Source organism: Panthera pardus, unplaced genomic scaffold, assembly GCF_024362965.1.
Source record: "Panthera pardus isolate Hobbes unplaced genomic scaffold, ASM2436296v1 HiC_scaffold_2, whole genome shotgun sequence".
Lineage (NCBI taxonomy): Eukaryota > Metazoa > Chordata > Mammalia > Carnivora > Felidae > Panthera > Panthera pardus.
In genome coordinates, this window is record NW_026526765.1 from 81,283,858 (window position 1) to 81,304,493 (window position 20,636).

At 37.5% G+C, this 20,636-nt stretch overlaps 1 protein-coding gene across 1 annotated transcript in view; it reads left to right on the forward strand.

The window, feature by feature from the left end:
* ELL2 (elongation factor for RNA polymerase II 2) overlaps positions 1-19,889 on the forward strand; it is a 72,817-nt gene extending 52,928 nt beyond the window's left edge. Inside the window, exons 5-12 of the mRNA XM_019428837.2 lie at positions 1,339-1,598; positions 4,999-5,123; positions 5,280-5,367; positions 6,969-7,542; positions 10,150-10,216; positions 13,633-13,804; positions 15,893-15,937; positions 16,028-19,889. Of these exons, the coding sequence (XP_019284382.2) occupies positions 1,339-1,598; positions 4,999-5,123; positions 5,280-5,367; positions 6,969-7,542; positions 10,150-10,216; positions 13,633-13,804; positions 15,893-15,937; positions 16,028-16,144 (1,448 nt within the window). The 3' untranslated portion in view covers positions 16,145-19,889. The remainder of the gene's footprint in view (positions 1-1,338; positions 1,599-4,998; positions 5,124-5,279; positions 5,368-6,968; positions 7,543-10,149; positions 10,217-13,632; positions 13,805-15,892; positions 15,938-16,027) is intronic.
* Positions 19,890-20,636: the final 747 nt, after the last annotated feature.

Below are 20,636 nucleotides of genomic sequence, written 5' to 3' on the forward strand. Positions count from 1 at the left end.
AGTTCTCTTGTTGTGCAATATTTTGATCTGATATTTACAATTTGTTATGTTCAGGCAGTAGGGAAATACAAAAGCCAGTGAGATCATTCACCCTTTCTCCTCTATTCTACATAGGATTGTGTCAAACTAACAGCCCCTCTGGCCAGGCCTCAGGACCCCTGCATGGACAGAGTTACTATCAGTACTGCTCCTGCTCCATTAAGCTGTTTTCACCCCAGACTGCAGCACTTAAGAGACTGCTTTTGCTTATCTGCTGTTTCTAGTTGCTAGTCTTGTTCCTAATGCAGTTGTCCTACATTATATGTTACTAATATCCGCCCCCCAACCACATGGCATAGAGTTGGAGGTTCAGAGTGTATGAAAGGTGCTATAAGAGTCCACCTCAAAAATGATAAAATGAGGGTCTTACACAGCAGTTCAATTCTAATTTTTTCTTCAACAAGGAATTGTTACCAGGTTTTGTTTTTCTAGAAAGAAACATTTGCCACTTCTCAGTGTTAAGTTTAAGCAGAAAGTGGGTTAATTACCAAATGGCACTCGCCTGGCAGGAATGATGGGAAGGCCTCATTTTTACCATTTTCCATTCCTCTAATTCACCTGTGTAGCTTCAGCCCTGCAGAGCAGGTATCTGCTTGTCTGGCCCTCTGAGATTTTTTGTTGGTTTTGGTTGTCTTTTGACTCCTAAAATTTGTTATGGCCTATTGAAAAGGAGTATGTCTTGTGGTTGCCCTTGTGAATGTTGACCCCAAATTATGTCTGACTCCCCTCTTTGTGGTCCCTGAATCTGTGAGATTAAGATAATTTTTCATCTCAGCCAAAACTGTGTTCTTAGTGAGATACAACAGGTATTGCTCACATTTCACATTTGTTATATTCATTTCTGCCAAAGAAATGACATATAATATGTACATATACATATATGTATATAATATGTAAAATGTACATATAATATGTAATAAGGTCAGTAAATAGCATGGGTAAGCATGGAAATTACTTTATTTGCACTTAACATGAACTACCTACAACCTTAAAATTCCCAACCACTTGCTACAGTTTGTGTTACTAATTAATATCCATATGTAGCTAAATGGACAGAATGATTCTATATACATATATTCCAATAAATGCTTCTATCAAGACAATTTCAAATCCATAATCTTAGCCATTTATTCAAAAAGCTTTCTGTTTGCATATCTCTTTAATGTAAAAACTGAAACAAAGTGGCCTATAATTCCCTCCAGAAATGAATAAGTACCTGAATCAGAGTTGAGGAAACTGAGATGCTCATTATAATCTTACCCACAAATGTGTAACAATGTCATTTCCACTGGACTTTAGGGAAAAGAGTGCAAATTCGGAAAGCGCCTCAAGCTGTTTCAGATGCAGTGCCTGAGAGGAAACGGTCAACCCCCATGAATCCTGCAAATACGATTCGAAAGACTCACGGAGGCAGCAGTGTTTCTCAGCGTCCGTATAGGGACAGGGTGATTCACTTACTGGCACTGAAGGCTTACAAGAAACCGGAGCTCCTGGCTCGACTGCAGAAAGATGGTGTCAATCAGAAAGACAAGAACTCCCTTGGAGCAATTCTGCAACAGGTGAGACACGCGGAGAGAGTTCCTTCTGTGTGCCTTCTTGTTGAGAAGTTCATTTCAGAAGGCTTGTCGTTAGTATTATTTAAGATAGAGAAATTTCAGGATCATTTTGTTCAATGGTATATGAATTATAACTCTTGAATATTAAGCCATCTTGTTTTAAACACCTAATGAAAAGCTCATTGAAATGTGGTCATTTATAGTAGGTCTTATAAGCTAGAAGCTTAAAAAAAGCTTTAAAAATGAAGTTTCAAGTCATTATCTTCATTTGGGTTAAACAAATTTTGCTCAGAAATTCCATTATAAAAGAAGTTTTTTTAAGCTTATTTATTTTTGAGAGAGAGAAAGAGAGAGAGAGAGAGAGGGAATGCACATGCAGGGGAGAGGGAGAGGGAGAGAGAGAAAATCTCAAGTAGACTCAGCACTGGCAGCGCAGAGCCCAGTGCGGGGCTTGAACTCATGAAGTGTGAGATCGTGACCTGAGCCAAAATCAAGAGTCAGATGCCTAACCGACAGAGCCACCTGGGCACCCCAAAAAGGTAAGAAGTTTTTGTTGGCTGATTTTGGTCTTGAGTCACTAAAGTACTGCTGTAATTTTTATTGTTATATAGGTGAAGTTGTATGGTTTATTCTTATCAGTCTTTGGTTTGTATAAGCTAGAATATGTTTACCTACTAAATAGTTTCAAATGTGTCTTGCCCTGCATGTTTTTTACTCTACCTTTTTTTGCCACTGAGTGTGCTGAGATCATTCAGTTGTCTTTATTAAGGGATATGAATATGTAAAGTATTACCTTTGATCAATTACCTTATAATCACAAGCTTAAGTATTAAAGTAGGTCATAGATTTTGTTGATGTCACTAGTTTGTCAAACTATAACTTGCTATATTTTTCATATTGATTTGGGGTCATAAATATTGATTACTGTTCAAATCAAAGGATTTTTTTTCTAAAGCAGTAACATTTCCACAGTTCTTAAATTTCACCATTAAAAAAAATAAACCTATAGGTTTTCATTTATTATTCAAAGAATGACACTTCTAAGTCCATTTTTTCATCTATTCTCTTACATTCAAGTCATGATACTAAATATTATGAAAGAATAAAGCCAAAATCTCCAATTCTAGGTTAATTAACCCCCAGTGTATCTTGGACATTCTCAAGGATCTTATTAAATTGTTTGAGCACTTTTTGGAAACACTTAATTTAAATCCATATGTCACATAGCAGTTTTAAGAGCTCAAAAGACAGGGTGAAAGAATGAATGAGTGTCAGAGTGTGTGTGTGTTTTAATTTTTTTTTTTTGGTGGGGGGGAAGGAGGGAGGTTCAGGCTACATATCACAAAATATCTGGTGACTGAATCTCCAGGGAGGTTGTAAATTACCTCCTAAGTTTATACGATAAAATGTAAAATGGTGGCAGAGGCAATTCATTCACACAGAGGGTATTATTGATGTCAGTAGTTATGTGATTCTTTATATGTATAGACATAAGTACATTAAAATGTAGGTATGCTTAATTCAGCAGCAAATGGGACATGAGTGTCTTTATGTTAATCATTTGGCAGAATCTAGAGCATAATCTTAACTGCACATTATAATCTTCTGGGGAGCTTTTAAAAAATGCCAGTGTCTGCACTCTAACCCAGACCAACTAAATGGAGCAACTGAATGGATACTGACCATTAACTGAGAGGGGGAGGGATGGCAAAGGAACAGGTGTATGGAGGGGCACTAGGATTTCTGTTCAGGAGATGTCTGTTAGCCATAACCCAATAGTGATAGATGTTTAGTAGTTACGTATAAGGCCATGGTGTTGAGACAACAATTGGAGGTAGAATTATAAATTAGGAGATAGCAGTATATCAGTTGGCTATTGAAAGCCTTATAGCTGGCTCAGTTGGAGGAGCATGGGATTCTTGATCTCAAGGTCATGAGTTCCAGGCCCATGTTTGTTGTAGAGATGAAAGAAAGCAAAGAAGAAAGCCCTAAGGCTGAATGAAATAATGATGACAATGAAGAATACAAGGCAGACAATAGGTCCTAAGCACTCCAGCATATAGAAGAGTGCACAAAAAAGACAAAATGGGAGAAGGAGGAAAGCAGGAGAAGGTCCCATTATGAGGACCTGAGGATAGTCTGTAGTCCTGAGGATAATAGGAAAAAGCTAAGCATTGTATTTTTCCACTTTGAGAAATCTGGTTTTGTGTCATCTTATTTGCAAATTTGAATCTTAAGCCTACCATTTTCTACTTTATAACAGTATTAATGTTAGATTAATGTTAAGCTGTAAAAAAACCATAAACTATCATAGTTGATAGTACTTTAAAAAGACACAGAAAGAAGTCAATTTATTAAAAAGAGCATTTTTGGGACACCTGGGTGGCTCAGTTGGTTGGCTGAGTGTCTGACTTCAGCTCAGGTCATGGTCTCGCAGTTTGCAAGTTTGAGCCCCACATCAGGCTGTCTACTGTCAGCACAGAGCCTGCTTTGGATCCTCTGTCCCCCTTTTTCTCTGTCCCTCCCTACTCACTTTCTCTCTCTCTCTCAAAATAAATAAACTTAAAAAAAAAAAAAAAAAAAAAAAACATTTCCGTAGGAAATAACTGGAGGATTAACTTTCCACCAGCCTTAAACATGACTCTTGCTTTGGCACCTGAATCTGTACATTTGTATTGTTGATGGAATCTAGGCCTGGACACTGTACGAATTGCAGTTAAGCAATAAGAAGAGATTACACTTGAGAATAAACTAGCTGACTAATAACAGTAATTTGGGGGTTATTTTGCTGTACGTTTCCATTTATTGGTTTTCGGGAATTTCAAGGACTTTGAATAAGTGGTTCTTCAGGAGATCTGGCAACTACAAGAAGCAAGCTTAGCAAGCCAAGGAAATGACAGACAAGGGCATCAGAATTGATACTATTTATGGAGATAATTTCTGCTGATTGCTGAAGGGAAAGTTTATAACCCAACATTTGGGCACTGTTTGGTTTGTACGTAATAAAAATGATCAAAGATTTTTACTGTGATTCACAAGTAACGGGAGTTAATGGCCAGAAGTAAATAATGAAGTTGTTAATCTAACTCCTTTGACTAGAAAAACTTGACTTAAAAAATATATATAAATAAATAAATCTTCCTCCACTTTTTGCCTCAGTAGGCTGTTTGAATAGAAATGTCATGTGGTGGACATTCAGGGAAAAAATATTTAGCTGCATATATAAAGTTTTAATTCCCCAATGAAGTCAAACAGCATTTATTGAGACCTGTCATATGCAAAAGTAGCAGTCCCTTTGTAGCCAACTGGTACAGTTGTTTTCAGTGTAAATGCAAAATGTTGCCTGTTTTGGGTTAGGAAATAGCAAAAACGGCTAATGCTCTGTTTTCACACTATGTGCCAGGTAGCCAATCTGAATCCTAAGGACCTCTCGTATACCTTAAAGGATTATGTTTTTAAAGAACTTCAAAAAGACTGGCCTGGATACAATGAAATCGACAGACGGTCATTACAGTCAGTGCTCTCAAGGTAAATTTTTCTTCTTTGAAACCGATCAAGTAAGTGATAATATTAGTTATTGTTATTTTAGTGTTGAGAAGGAAAAGAGAAGCAAGGGTAAGCTTTTTATCATGAACATTTGAAAATTCTCTTCATAACTGGAACATATGTATGTATCCTTTACAGAAAACTAAATCCATCTCAGAATGCTGCCAGCACCAGCCGTTCAGAATCTCCTGTATGTTCTAGTAGAGAGGCTGCATCTTCTCCTCAGGTATTCCTAAAATTACATAACCATAGCCCCTAAGTGAACTCTAGGGACCAGCTAGTTCACGTGGTCTGATCTATGCATGAGAGAAATGAGGCCCAGAGAAGCCGCACAGCTTGCCTACCCAAAGTCACACGGCCAGATCATGGCAGAGCTCTGTTTAGAATTCAGGTCCTGGCTCACAGCCCACACCTCTTTTTCACTACACAGCACTGCTTGTCAAAGTGTTTAATATCTACTCTGCTTTTCCATATTTGAAGTTTCCATTTTATTATAAGATTATCTACTTTTTTATTTGGTCACTACCTAGAAGACTTACCCAGTCCTGTATTCAGTCTCAGATTATATTGAAAATTGGAGGCATTTAATACTACCTGAAACATGTTCCAGAAAAATATTCTTAAGGAAAAATGTTTATAAAATAAGCAAATAAAAAATTCTGTCCTTTTCATACATGTGTGTCCTTAACGTATTTTTCAATTAAATCCCAGTCAGAATATTCCAATTAGACCTCACTCCTTCCAGCTTAAAATTTCCCCCAAAAGATTCTTTATTTCCCTTTCCCTGATTTGGGGATTGACAGTGGGACAAACCTATCTACCCCAGTGCTGCTCACACAGTGCTCCTCTCTCTGGACCCTCCTCCCAAGGATTCGGGAGACAGGACAGATGTGTGGACAACAGTAAGCTTGCTGTGGGCAAAAGGCTACTCACATGTCAAAAACTGTTAGAAACCTATTGTGAGGAACAGAGGGAGAACAAAATAAAAGTAATTTTGTCCTTGCATGTACATTGTCTATAGAATCCTCACTTTTAATGCCAACTGCCATGAAGTTATTTATACTGTAATCTAATTATGTAATGGCTGCCAAATCAATGGTGCTAAATTGGAAACAGAATAATTAATGGGATGATTAACTGTTACTTTTTTTCAAGGTGAAGCTTAGGCCACATTATTACATTGGATGTATGCTTTGTACTTTTCGACTATCTGAATTCCCTTTTTAATTTAAATATTGTTATTGCTGGATTGGGATAGTATTAGCATAATTTTTTAAATTTCTGAAATACTAATTCCATATCATTTTTATGGACTAGTTATTAAAACTTACCTTCCAATCTGATGAAGAGATATATTTAGAGGGAAAAAAACTGAATAGCATTTCAGCAATAATAGAGATACTTAGAGAAATTACTTTCAAGGTGCTGGCTGTTCCCATTTTAAGACAGGTAAAATAATAAATGGCAGCCAAAATATTCATAAGTAGAGCATGTTAGCACATTAGAGGAGGTTAAATAAGTGTAGGCTTTTGTTGCCCTTTACCTACCCTTCTTAGTCCTCACCAAGTGAAATGGTACAAACTGCTTTCTCCTTCCTCTCTTTTAATATAACTAGGTCAGCCACAGCCCTCTGAGGAAGAAGGTTACCTCTTCTTAGTACTCTCCTAAGTGGTACAGTCCACATAAATGGCATAGTCTCTCGAAGAACTTAGGGTGGGGCTATATGATCAGAAAGTATAAGTACAGTTGTTCATATGGTAGCCAATGATGCACGTATTGAGTTTTAATGCAAAGTGGCTCGTTTTTTTTTCTGCCCCTCCCCAACAGAAACGGCTTTTAGATTCAGATTTCATTGATCCTTTAATGAATAAGAAAGCTCGAATATCTCACCTGACAAATAGAGTGCCGCCAACATTAAATGGTCATTTGAATCCCACGAGTGAAAAATCTGCTGCAGGCCTCCTGCCGCCTCCTGCAGCTGCTGCCATCCCTACCCCTCCACCACTGCCTTCAACCCACCTGCCCGTTTCCAACCCTCCTCAGACTGTAAATTCTAACTCCAATTCCCCTAGCACTCCAGAAGGCCGGGGGACTCAAGACCTACCTGTTGACAGTTTTAGTCAAAACAGTAGTATCTATGAGGACCAGCAAGACAAATATACCTCTAGGACTTCTCTGGAAACCTTACCCCCTGGTTCAGTTCTACTAAAGTGTCCAAAGCCTATGGAAGAAACCCATTCAACGTCTCACAAAAAGTCCAAAAAGAAGTCTAAAAAACACAAGGAAAAGGACCAAATTAAAAAGCACGACATTGAGATGACTGAAGAAAAGGAAGAGGACCTTAAAAGAGAAGAAGAGGAAATTGCCAAGCTGAACAACTCCAGTCCAGATTCCAATGAAGGTACACTTTACATTTGTAAAACTAACTACATGTGTTAAATGATCGGGCAGAGCAGACTATCGTGAGGGACATTATGCTGTTTATATAATTAGTAATGCTTTTTTGTCAAATGACCTTGTGTTAATAATCTTAGTGTTGTGCTTTGGAGCAGATTTTTCTTTTCTTATATTTAACATCAGTAATTTTTGGTCTCTTTTTAACCAACTATTAAACATAGTTTCTAAATTTGATAATAACATGGTAACATTTGAAAATGACTGTTATCCTCTAGAGACCCCCTCTTAAAAGGTAGACTTTGTTGCTCTTTTCCATAACTGTCAGGGTATTGCACAACCTCAACGTGACCTATTCTCTGCCATTCGTGAACTAATTTTACCAGACACACAATTAGCGATAAAAATAATTCTTTTCCTTCTTTGCCAGAGAAACAGGGTCACCCCTGCCTTAATTAATGTTAACACAGGGGAAATGTCAAATTCTTTATAAAACCAGCAAAGTAAGATTGCATATGCAGATCCATAACATCATCTTTATTCAGAGGGAAAGCAAGCAATTTGTCTTATGCAAGGCTGTTGGCAATTTGCTTGATAGAGCTTAAGAAATTATTTTTTCAATTTTGAGAACACTGTTTTAGTATACTAGCATTAGTAAAATTTAACCATTTCAAGCTTTTGAAAACTTAAAAAGCCAGATAACCTAGAGATGCAAAGAAGCTTAAAATAATGCTTTACTTCTAAAGAAAAACTAATCATAGGAAGACCACTTACCTAAGGTGTAATGATTTTTAACACCTAGTAACAAAATTATATTTTTCTTATTTAAAAAAAAAAAGTTGTGCTCTAAACCTTAATGTTCCCCAAACAGCATTCCAAGATTCAAGCCCCTCATTTAGCATTGCTGCCAATTTTAAACTCGGCATAACCAAAGCAAAATTCTCGAGGAAAATATGACTTTAGAAAAGTTACTTTAATGAAGAGGTTAAAGAGTGTTGCCTTTCTGTAATTTGCCCATAATACTGGAAGTCTGTAATTCTTAGATTTAACTGACCATTTTTTACCACATGAGAGGAGCTTTGCAGCATAGTAAAATGCAGTGCCTTCACTGACCTGGATTGACTATACTGCACATCACAGCTTATCTGTTGAAATATTTAGATCGGTGTGATACTATATAGTGACCCAAAAGGTAGGTGTAAGCTTTTTCCCTCAAACACTGTTGTACTTAAATTTGCCAAGTCAGGAAGAGGCAAGCAGTAATAACACCTTGTGTTCAGAGTTAGTATACCTGGATATATCCCAGTCCACACACTTCCAATGCTGAGATGGTGATCCTGAGTCAGGCTAGTGCTGGGAGGATTGGATCCCAGTATGTTGAGATGTACAGCAAAGTTTGAGTGTTCTCAGAGTTGGAGACTTGAAGAAACAGACTGAGTCTCTGAATCCTTCACTAAGGATGTAGTACCTTTCAAAGCCATTTGAGATTATCACAAACTGAGGATAGATCTAGACCCACATCCCCTGAATCTGTTGGAATTTATCTAGATCTATGGCAAAGAAGAAGCCAGGTGACATGCACTTAATGCCTTTTCCTTTAAGACTCAGGCTATTATAAAAAAAAAAAAAAAAAAAAAGGAGTGGGGGGAGTCTCAAAGTCTACACACACACACACACACACACACACACACACACAACAATAAGGCCACAGAGTCTGCATAATTTATTTCGTATACTTGGTCTTTTAAAATGTTGAACTAAGGAATTATCAAATACTCACTTTTGTTTTATATTGAACATGTCCATTTTGCCAGCAGGCAGGGTTAGGATGTGAGTTATTAATTTAATTCTAGTTTGAATGATAAAAAGTTACCCTAATAAAAAGTCTAAACTTACCCTCAGGAAATGTTGGTTGTGTTCAAATAAATAGAATCCTGAGTGAGGGATTTTACACATTTTCATAGCATAGCCATGAATGACTGGCACTTTATTTGTCTTTTTTTTTTTTTTTTAAACAAATCTGTGTAGTAATATGAGATTTAGAGATAAGAGACCAAAGGAGTGTACATCGGTGTTCAGTAATGACTTATTTTAAATTACTTCAAAACCCATATGGGAAAACTTCCTACCCCTTCCACTGTCTGCATACAAAAAGGGTAGCAATAAAATACAGTGACTGAAGCGGTCTGCTACCTGACTTCATTGTCTCATCTGCCTTGTTCGAATCCTATGAAAAGTAGATGTTGATGTAAAATTTGTATCTTCCATTGTGTGGCTGCATCTGCCAGCACAGTCTTTGAATTGCTGGGCAGATGCCACAACTGTTATTGAAAGAATAGAAGACTGACCTTGGGTTAAGACGGAATTCCTTTATTGTGCAGACACTGCGGTAGCCAGGGCGCTTTCAATGCCTGGCGTCAGTTCTGCTGGCCCTGCTCACAGGGCCTCTGTTGTTCGTGTGCAATTGTATTCCTTGCTCACTGTTGCTTATTGAGATGGAAGAATAGAATTTGAGGAAGAGTGTTCCAGATGTTTCTGATCTATTTTAGAATTAGAGGCATTTTATAACCATACTGTTGGGTGAAAGCTTGATTTTTTTTTTTTTTCTTTGTAGGAGTTAAAGAGGGCTGCACTGCCTCCACGGAGCCTTCTTCAACAATTGAACTCCCAGATTATTTGATGTAAGTTCAGATGTCTGCCAATGGGAGAGAACTGTTTAATTTTAGAAAGTTTGCAAATTCTTTTCCCATAATTTGCAAATGAGAAAAGAAGTTCCAGAAATAGAGTCCCAGAGCCACCCCTGCATTTGAAAGGCTGCCATTAAGCCTGCTCGTCCCAAATCCACCCCTGTCTGCCTAAGCAGGTTGTGTCTCCCCCCAGCGCTGAGTTCTGCTCTGTGGCCTTTAAGTATAGAGAAGCCTGTCCTTTGTTCTGTAGCCAGGTCAGGCATTTGATTATGGAAGATTTCAGGGGTCTGACTCTTCAAAGCTGACAGTCTATCAATGCACATTCACTTGTTGCCCCAAAGAGAGAGTTTATTACTGATAAAGTGCTTAAATCTCCACAGTTAATACAAAGTAGAGATAGACTGATTTTCATTTAAATAAAGTTATGCCATGGAATTAATTTTAAAAGGAGAGAAGAGTAAAATCAGATCATTTCACTTTAGTACCAGTTATAATGTTTTTCTCGTTATGACAACAAGTTGCTAAATGCTGAGCTGGGGACATTTTTGTAACTGGTTATCACAAAAATTATAACTTGTAGACATAATTCTAGCTTTTTTATAGACTCAAAGGCTTCTGTAAGAAGAAATAATTAAGTTGCAAGAGCCTGGAAAAATGGAGAGTGGAAGAACAAACAGATTTGACTGCAGATAGCTTTGAAAATGAACAAGTGTGCAAAATAATTTGAATGTAGATTGGAAAATGGACTCTGAGCTGTATGAACGTTTTTTCTCTATTAGCATCTCATGGTGGACAAAGTTAAACTGTGCTGTTTAGCATTCCGTATACCACAAAATGTTGATTTCCAGAGTAAAGAATATACTTAAAATGTGTTACTTTTGCTTAACAGTAGTGTGAAAGCTATACTTATTGGGGAATGATACAGCATGAAACCATAATGCTGGTTATCATCTCTTGACTAAAAAGAACCCAAGAAACCATACCGAGCACTCTCTCATCGGAGGTGGTATATGGTTTTAGAGTTCGGGGCGTGGGGGAGCTTTGAAAAGTGGCCACCACCAAGCTGGCCCAGGGAAGGTTGCTTGGGGGACAGCATAGCGTCTGGCTCCACTGATGAGGGGGTTCGCTTCTCCTACTGCAAACCCACTTCTTAAAAGTCTTGCGGAAGTCGGCCCCCTCCGTTGACAACTGCAGGACTGTGCTCTTATTCTCTTGTGGTGGATTTTGAATTCCTCTTTTTTGTAATAGTGATGTAAACTAGTTCTATGTGACAGAATCGTGTGGGGAGGCTAAAAAAGAATTCTAACCCTTTCCTCATGCACTCAGGATGTTGCTGTGCTTTGTCAACTTAACCAGTTAATTCTATATTTAAAAAGTGGTTTTTAACATCCTAATCTAAGGGATGGTCACTGCATCTGCCTCAGTGCATTTTGGCACATTTGTCACGTTTCTGGCTCTCAAAAATCACAAAAGTATGTAACCTGTGTAATTGTTTGCTTAATTTATTAAAGTAAAAGCAATTTATTTTGTCACAAAACTGTCTTATATGATTATAGCCAATTTTCTTAAAATGGTGAGAAAGCATGGATTTTCAGAAAAATCACTGCAATTACAGAACTTAAGCTGTTTCTTAAGAAAACCAAAAAGACATACAATAAAACCTTAATGATCAGCCTCTGAATAATTCATACCTAAACCACAATATCCCTAATTTTTATATAATAAGAATACTTTTGTTACTTGTGGCTGTGAAATATCCAAACCCTTTAAAATTTTATTCCGTCATTGCATTTAGAGCCAGCTGTAGAACCATAACAATTTTTGTTAAAAATAGTGAAATGCCTTTCATTAAAGTGCCAATATAACCAAATAATCTTCTATAATAGCAACACAACTGTTGGCCAGATTGGTGTTTTTCCCTAAGGAAATTATTAAATAAAATACTGAGGGTGTAGCCTTGTGTGTGATCTTGAGAAAGCAGGATATTTCATAGAACACATTAAGCCAGAGTTTCTTGAGCAGTGTAGCCATTTTGCTTACCTGCACTTGTCCCCAGGAAGCTCTTTCCCGCCCCGGGCTTCCTCCGCTGTGACATCAGGACAGCCCTGCGTCACTGCTTGGCTCACCACACTCTTCTTACATCAGAGACATCAGCATACCAGTGCTGTCTCCCTCACACTTAGAAACCGAACCTCCACAGAGGCTAACTTGGCATGAATAAAAATATTAATGAGGACATTAAGTGCTCAGTTGCATCACTTTTCTCACATTGCCAACCAGACATTTGTGCCATCTCATTTTAAATAAAACTGGTAAGGTTATCTAAAACCATTTTTGTGAAGGACTGAACTCCAAGGTTTTCCCACAGTTAAGAATATCTGTGCATGTCCGGGAGTGCTGAAGCACCTGCCCCTGATGGAATTGCTTTGGAATGTCAGTTTTTATCTCAGAAAGTCAAGGGAACTTAGCATTCCATGGCAGGAACGCAGAGTACAGAGACCCAGGCCAGCCCCTGGTGTGATCCCACTTCCCAGAGCCACAAGCAAATAATACTGTGTTTTAATATTAAAATGATGTTTTAATTTGCTTACCACTGAATAAACTGACACGCTGGGAAAATGGCCTTCACTCACCAGTTCCCTAGAGGTATTTACACCCTAAAGTAAAATAGATTCGTGAAGAAACTAAGTTAGAATAATACTATGACACTGACGTTCAGTTACATAGAATATGACCCTTTAGGGCTGAAAAGACCTAGAGAGATATGCCCTTTTTTCTTTTTTTTTTTCTTCCAGTCTGTCATTTCAAAAGAAGAAAATTATTCATTCCCTTTTGTATTCTATACATTTGCCTAGTCAAACATGGGAGGAAAGAGGCAGAGGGAACAAGCCTGAGGCACCTTACTGGCAGCAGGTGTAAACGGCCAAAAGACAGACCTCCTCTTAGCCGCACAACTAGAGAGAGCTTTGACTTCAGCGTTTACTTAGTGACTGGGTGACACTCTCCTGGTTTCATGTTACCCACCAAGTCCTTCTGTTTCCGTGTGACTCGGAACAGATGGGTTGGCCTCTGCCGCTAGAGTGGTGGTGAATTATTTTGGATAGAGAAAGGTTTAGGAAGCTAAATCTGTATAAGCGTTGTTTTCTAGTCACACTTCAATTCCATTGCCACCGTGTTCTTTTCACATTTAACTTTCCTTCACTGAACATCTTAAGCTCTCCTGTGGGATAATTTCACCTGAAAGTTCTTTGAAGCAGTGACATGGCAGCAAACAGTGGCAGGGCAACTTTCAATCCAGGGAAACATGCTTGGATACAGTTTCTAAATATTTGTTTTAAATGTCAGACTTGTGCATTATGTTTATTCTGTAGTTTCTCTCCATTTATATTTTTTTTCTTTTTTCTTATTAGAAAATACATTGCTATCGTCTCCTATGAGCAACGCCAGAATTACAAGGATGACTTCAATGCTGAATATGATGAATACAGGGCCTTGCATGCCAGGATGGAGACTGTAGCTAGACGATTTATCAAACTTGATGCACAACGAAAGCGGCTTTCTCCGGGCTCAAAAGAGTATCAGGTAAACATGTTTGCTCCTAGACAGGCTCACTTCCATATTTTACCTTCTTTGTTCTCTACCCGGTCCACCCCCAGGCATCCCACTGGCCTTTGGAGAATGTCCTCTGGCAAACCAGCCTCTCTGCAGCTTTTGGTCTTCATTGAAAATTAGCTAGGAAACTAAATACAGTATTTGAAATAGTTCTCTAAAATAAGTAAACACAACGAACTGTATTTCTGTCAGTGGAAAATAACTTTATATAACATAATATGTATAAAATATGTAATAGAGGCTTATGTATTTACTATAACATAATAGAGTATCAAGGTAAAAAGCAAACACAACTAAATAGGAAAAAAGTTGATTTGGAATTCATTGAAATATTTAACTGCATTGCCAACTCAGACCATAGCTGTTAGATCTTGTGCTGTTCCCAAAAATTGCTATTTCAAGTCTATGTTTTTTTAGAAAAAAACTCAATCTGGCCTAGAATAGGGAAGATATAGACATAACATATAAAAAGGGTTTAATACCACAGAGATTTGGGGCTTAAGTGAAGAAAAGCTTGGTGTTTCCAGCTATTCCAAAGACTGACATTTGTTAACAGATACTAAGCCATTTTCCTTTCCCTACTTTAATTAGTAGTATTACCATAGCTGGCAAACCAGTAAAAGCCAGACCCACATACTGGTTGTTCTTTCTCATAGTTACAAGCAAAAGGATTAATACAAATGAATGTGTCCCTCCTTATGTAGGCCAGATAAATTTGTCACAATTCACAACCATAGACGATGCCTTCATTCTGGCCTAGTAACTGTTGTTCTGACAGGGACCCACATGAGAGAACGTGAATGGGTTTCCCACAATTGGCAAAACAACCTGAGAGCATCTGTGCTCTAAAGACCATGCCTTCCATTAGTGGGTCTTAATCTTTAAACAGGCTGCCTAGAGTTATGGAAGACTTTGCCAGAGGAATTTGTGTTTGAGGGTGCAAGAGGTCATTGATATGGTGGGGTGTTTTTTTTTTTCTTTCTTTCTTTCTTTCTTTCTTTCTTTCTTTCTTTCTTTCTTTCTTTCTTTCTTTCTTTTTTTTTTAACATGTAGTTATTTACCAGTGTACCATGATTATATTTAAACTAAAATGTAATTCCAAGGATTGCTTAGTGGTTAGGAGCAGGCTACGGAGCTAAACTGCCAGGGTTTGATTCCCAGCTCTACCATTGAATATTTGTGTGACCTTGGGCAAATTACCTAACTTTCTTCAGAATCCCCATCCATAAAATAAAGTGATTAGATAGAGTTGTGCAGAATAAACGTAAGTATTTGGAAACTGCTTAGTCCATAGTACATAAGGTTAGATAAGTATTAGCCATCTTCCCTAGCCACCCAATTTCCCTCCTGAGAAGCAATCAATGGTACTGGTTTCCAGTGCATTCTTTCAGAGGTTTGTGTGTGTAAGATGTATATACACATGTATATACACAAGCAAATTCACCTGTGTGCTATATGTAATTGAATCTAAGATGTCATCAGTTACAATATGTACATATTGTCTTCTGTTCCAGTAAGTTAAACTGTCACACATTATTTGATTGCATTAAAATGAGAGGAAACGTGCATCTTAGAAGGAAGTTGTTAGAATGTATTATATTTCTTCTCAAACAAATGATATCAAAATGTGTAAGTCATTCTGCACTTTGCTTTTTTTCACTAAACAATATAATGCATCTTAGAGAACTTTATATAAGTACATGAAGCACTTACCCCTTTTAATGGCCTTTTCGTATACCTTTGTATGGATTAATGGACATTTAAATTTTCTTTACTGTCTTTTGCTTTACAAACGGTACTGCAGCAAATAACCTTCTACGTGCAGCATTTCACTCAGGAGCAAGCAAATCTGAAAGAGAAGTATAAGTGCTGAGTCAGTTTTGCATTTGCTATTTTGATAGCAGTTGCCAATTGCCTTCTTTAAAGAGCGTACCAATTTACATTCCCATCATCAGTATTTCCCCACCCTTGCTGAATGTGTGTTAGCTGTTTATATTGCCAAAAAAAAAAAAAAAAAAAAAAATTGTTCCCTTCTGATTTTAATTTTTAATTTTGTAGAATGTTCATGAAGAAGTCTTACAAGAATATCAGAAGATCAAGCAGGTAGGAATCATCGCTGTGGGTTTCTGACCCGTAGTTGGGGCAGTATTATAAATTCTGCAACCTAATTCCTCCCGTCTGTTTCCTCTGCAGTCCAGTCCCAATTATCATGAAGAAAAATACAGATGCGAGTATCTTCATAACAAGCTGGCTCACATCAAAAGACTAATAGGTGAATTTGACCAACAGCAAGCAGAGTCATGGCACTAGATCTCTGCTTGGACCAGAAGATGTGAATAAACTTAAGCTTATTTATTTAAAATTCCAAATGAGTTGCTCTAAGATGCTAAAAAAATGAAACTTTGCTTGTTGAAAGTTTCAGTATTAGTAAACTTGAGTTATTTACTTTTTTTTTTTTTTTTTTTTTTTTTTCCATTTTACTTTGCTTCCCTGCATTTTTGAAGCTGCTTTTTCTGGTCGTTCTTCCTATGCCTACCCCACCCCCAAGACTTATGTTTGTCAATAGAAATAATTTTTTTTTAGATATTGGAGATCCAGTGTCTATACTTCAAATCAGCTCTTTTCCTTAAAAACTTATGTTTGTCATTAGAAATGATTTTTTTAAGATATTGGGGATCCAATGTCCATACTTCAAAGTTATGTGTGTTTAAAAAAAAAAACAGTAATGTGCAAGGTGAAATGCTTTTGGATAAACATAAGCCTATTTTCTGACCTTTCTTAACGCAAACTCTTTGCCTTAAATGGTAGAATATTTAGAAATTTGCACAAAATACAAAAAAAAAAATTTAAAACATTGTTTTGGAGGGTTAAGAAATAGAAAGGTGTATGTGTATGTGTATAAATATGCACACATATGTACATACAGGCTGACTTGATCTAGAACAGTAAATCCGCCCTGCAAGTTAACCCCCCATTGCAATGGTTGCCTTAAGGTGTTTGCTAGTTGTGTACATAGTGTGGTTAATCATTAGCTACACTACTTCCCACTTGGTTAGAGCAATGGGAAGTATACTGTGGCCTACCAGCGTCTGAAAGCGTGTGCTCGACCAGTATGTGTGCAGAGGTGGTGTGGATGTGAGCGTGCATGGAGGAAAAAAGCTGCTACTCTCAGTAGGCCAAACGCTCAGGTTAAACAACAGACGAGTGTTACTGTAGGGTTTTTTGTTTTTGTTTTTTTTTCTGTCAAATTGCTACTTCTATCGTGGAAGACAAAAGCATTTCCATTTCAACAGTTTGTCAGCTTTATTAATGTTGGGCAAAATCAATATGTTATGAAAATGAAACAGATCTATAGTTTTGGGGCAAAATTATAAAATTAAACATGTAGGTAACCTATTTATATACTGCTATAAAGTATTTTTTGAAGAGAGATATGCAGAGAAGCTATTACCTACATGAAATGTATATTTAAAGATTTTTTTTTCATCCTGGGAGCCAGGAATATAAAAAAGAGCAGATATATTTAACCATAACATACTGTGATTCATCAAACAGCACAAACTTTCATTTCATGGAGTTTATCTGTTGACGTTGATTTAAACTATCATTTGTTTTATCATGTGGGAACATAAGTTATGTGGTCAAAAATATAAGGATTTTGAACTAATGTTGATTCAAGTTGTGTTGTCTTATCGTATTGTCTTTTCAAAGTGCTGCCAGTTGAAAAGGGAAGCATTATGTTTACAAATCTGTTTTGAAATGTTTGCCAAAATTTTGGTAGTATCTTTAATAAAGATGTTTGTCTCCAGCATCCAAAAAATAAATAAATAAATAAGTAACTTTGTTGTGTATCGGTATAAACCAGAAAATGTTGGTATCTAGAGAACCTGAGAGCATGTAGATGAACTTTTCTCTTTGAATTCTTCTAAAACATTAACTGGAAAAAGTAGATAATATAGAAATGTATGCAGAAGTAAAAGACGATACAAAGACTGATACAAGACCCTGTACACTATAACTCTGTAACATTACTACAGGAATTTGATTTTTCTGTAGCACAGACGTCCTAAAGAATTGGTTTCTTTTAGCATTGAGATCCCTGGTGCTCTTCCTTTTACCTCAGAATTGGTACAATCATTACTAAATGTTCATTGATTTCAAACTTTGAGTTAAAAAAAGATAGGAAATGGGAATAAATGTGTTCCTTATATTATGGTGGAGTCTCCTGAGGGATTTGTCTATAGGTAATGACCTCACTGGTGTCATTTCTTGGACATCTTGGCCTTTTAATCAAAGATTGCTGCTATTTGCTATGAGCAGTGTTTTTCAAAAGCAAGGTACTTGGACAAACACTTGCATCACCCAAATTAGAATCTCTGGGTATAGGGCCCAGGTATCCACATTTTCCTAAATATGCTCCAGGTGACTTTTGCAAGTCAAAGTGTGAGGACCATTGGTTTAGTAATGGCACTAAACCTTTAGGTCTCTAAATCTCATGCCTATCCATGTCAGCAGGTACAAATCACTCTTCCCTCTACATGATATGAGGCATCCTCTCAATTGCTTCACTGCCAACTCTTATTTCAGATCTTGTTTACGAACAAGCCTTCCCTGGTTGTTAGCCCTTGGAGCTCCCACCTACCCACAACAGCACATCTTCTGGTTTACAGATTGGGTGATAATGGAAGCTGGAGATAGGTCATGAAAATCCAGCGTTGCACATTCACAGACCTGACCACCTACCTATAAAAGCCTTAATTTAGATATTTGTTATATACATTGGGCAGATCCTTGCAAAATGTGTGTTTGTCGGCGCAAATTTGAGCTATAAATCTCTGAATCTGCTATTTTGAAGATGGCCATGAGCCTAGTAAAATATTTATAGTCATCCTTTATCTCCTACTGCAAGATTTTTAGATTCCCTCAAATAATTGCTACAGGAATGAGTGGCCACTTAGTACCAGTTACTCTAGTGGAAAGATTTATTTAGTTGTTTTGAGAGACACAGTAAGTATAAAACAGCATTATCAAGATGAGAGAATGAGGGGTGTGTGTATGTGTGTGTGCGTGTGTGTGTGCATTTGTCACATTTCATCTAAAATAATTTGAAGCACTTTTGGAAATTTTTACCAACACCAGATTAACTCCAGATTGAATGAGCAGCTGACTGAGTACAAACCAAAAGCAACATTCACTAGATGTGGTTTTGTTTTTTAAGCAGGGATTCTGTTTCCTATCTTGTTATTTATTTCCCTTGGAATACTTGGGGGTAACTTCCAACTCTTGAGTTTGATGGTGGTTCAATACTTGCTCTCACAAAAATAATTGGTGTGGTCAGTTTATATCATTGCTCCATGCACAGTGACTGTAAAAATTCAGTATTCATTTCCTTTCATCTCTGATCTTTTAAACTTTATAGTTTTCTTTTCCCTTAAAGCATTTCACCTCATGATGTAAAACAAATGTGATACTTGCATGTTGGAAGCAAGATGCTGAAATGGTTAGACACAAGTGGTCCATCAGTTCCAACACTCTCCTTGGTTGCCTTACCCCTTCCACTAGTGCATTCTCTGCTTCTGGAACTTGGCTGAAACTCTTTAGCCAGTTCACTGTATTTCTGGCAGTGTGAGTGTTGAGTCATGTATGCGTGGTATATGCCCTTACTACTATTGAAGTTCTTATGGTTTATTACTTGCCTAAGTGTTACTGAATCCTTTTCTTATGTGTACCGGATGGGGGGGAAATTCTAGCCAGCATTTTGAGGAACCTTTTGTGAAAGAATATTAACTGACACTACTAAATGAAGGCAACAGAAGATGTTATCATTGTTCTTTGTAACCCAAAACTAAAAAAGGATGTGAGGCTCATTTCTAAGTATTTCTGTGTGTGTGTGTGTACACACACACACACACACGTAACACACTGTTTCTCAGTTGTTCCACCCAAACCATGTTAGGACCCTCAAAGATAAAATGTCACAAGGACTTTTCAGCAGCTGTGGTGGTCCCTTTTGTTCTACACCAATTTCAGTTCAATAAAAATGTTAACTTTGCAATTCTGGGAATTGTTTTTCCTTTGTCTCCTTTCAAGGCTCTTAAATTTATCTTTCAAAACAAAAACAAAAAACCCCTAACAGAGTGCTCTCTGATGCCCTAATGTAAATGATCCTCCTGGGACAGAGCTATTTCTTGTTGGCGACTCTAGGAAGTGGGGGCAGGGTATTTGCTCCAGGACCTGCCTGTTTTCAAAGTGTAGGGCATGCCCTCCAGAGGCAACATCTACTTGGAGAACAAGAATCATGTACCGATTAAGCGTTTCCTACACGTGCATTGTCCCATTACTCCTCACCTCAACCCTATTATCTCCATCTTACAGGTGAGTGAACTGAGGCTTAGAGAAGTTAAGAAACTCATCCATGACACAGCTAGTAAACAGTGGAATCTGGGAAACCTGACCCTGGCATCTGCGTTCTTAACCGTTTCTCCATATTGCCCCTCATGTGCTGGTACCTTACAATGAGCTTCACAAAGTGACCGTTCCAGTGACACCACACAGGCTAGACAAACTCTTGATTCAAAGGAGACTAGAATGTGGGGGGTGGGGTAATATCTAGTAGATTATTGTCTGTAAGTTGATTTTGTCAGAAATGGCAAATGTGAAGGAAGGCCAAGTACTTTTTAAGAAAAAGTATGTTTCCCTTGTTTTTGAATGTGTGCAGTCTTAACAGACTATTTGAAGGAGACTGGGACAGTGCAGGTGGAGACAGGAGGCAGGGTCTGGAATCACACTATCTCTTCTTCAT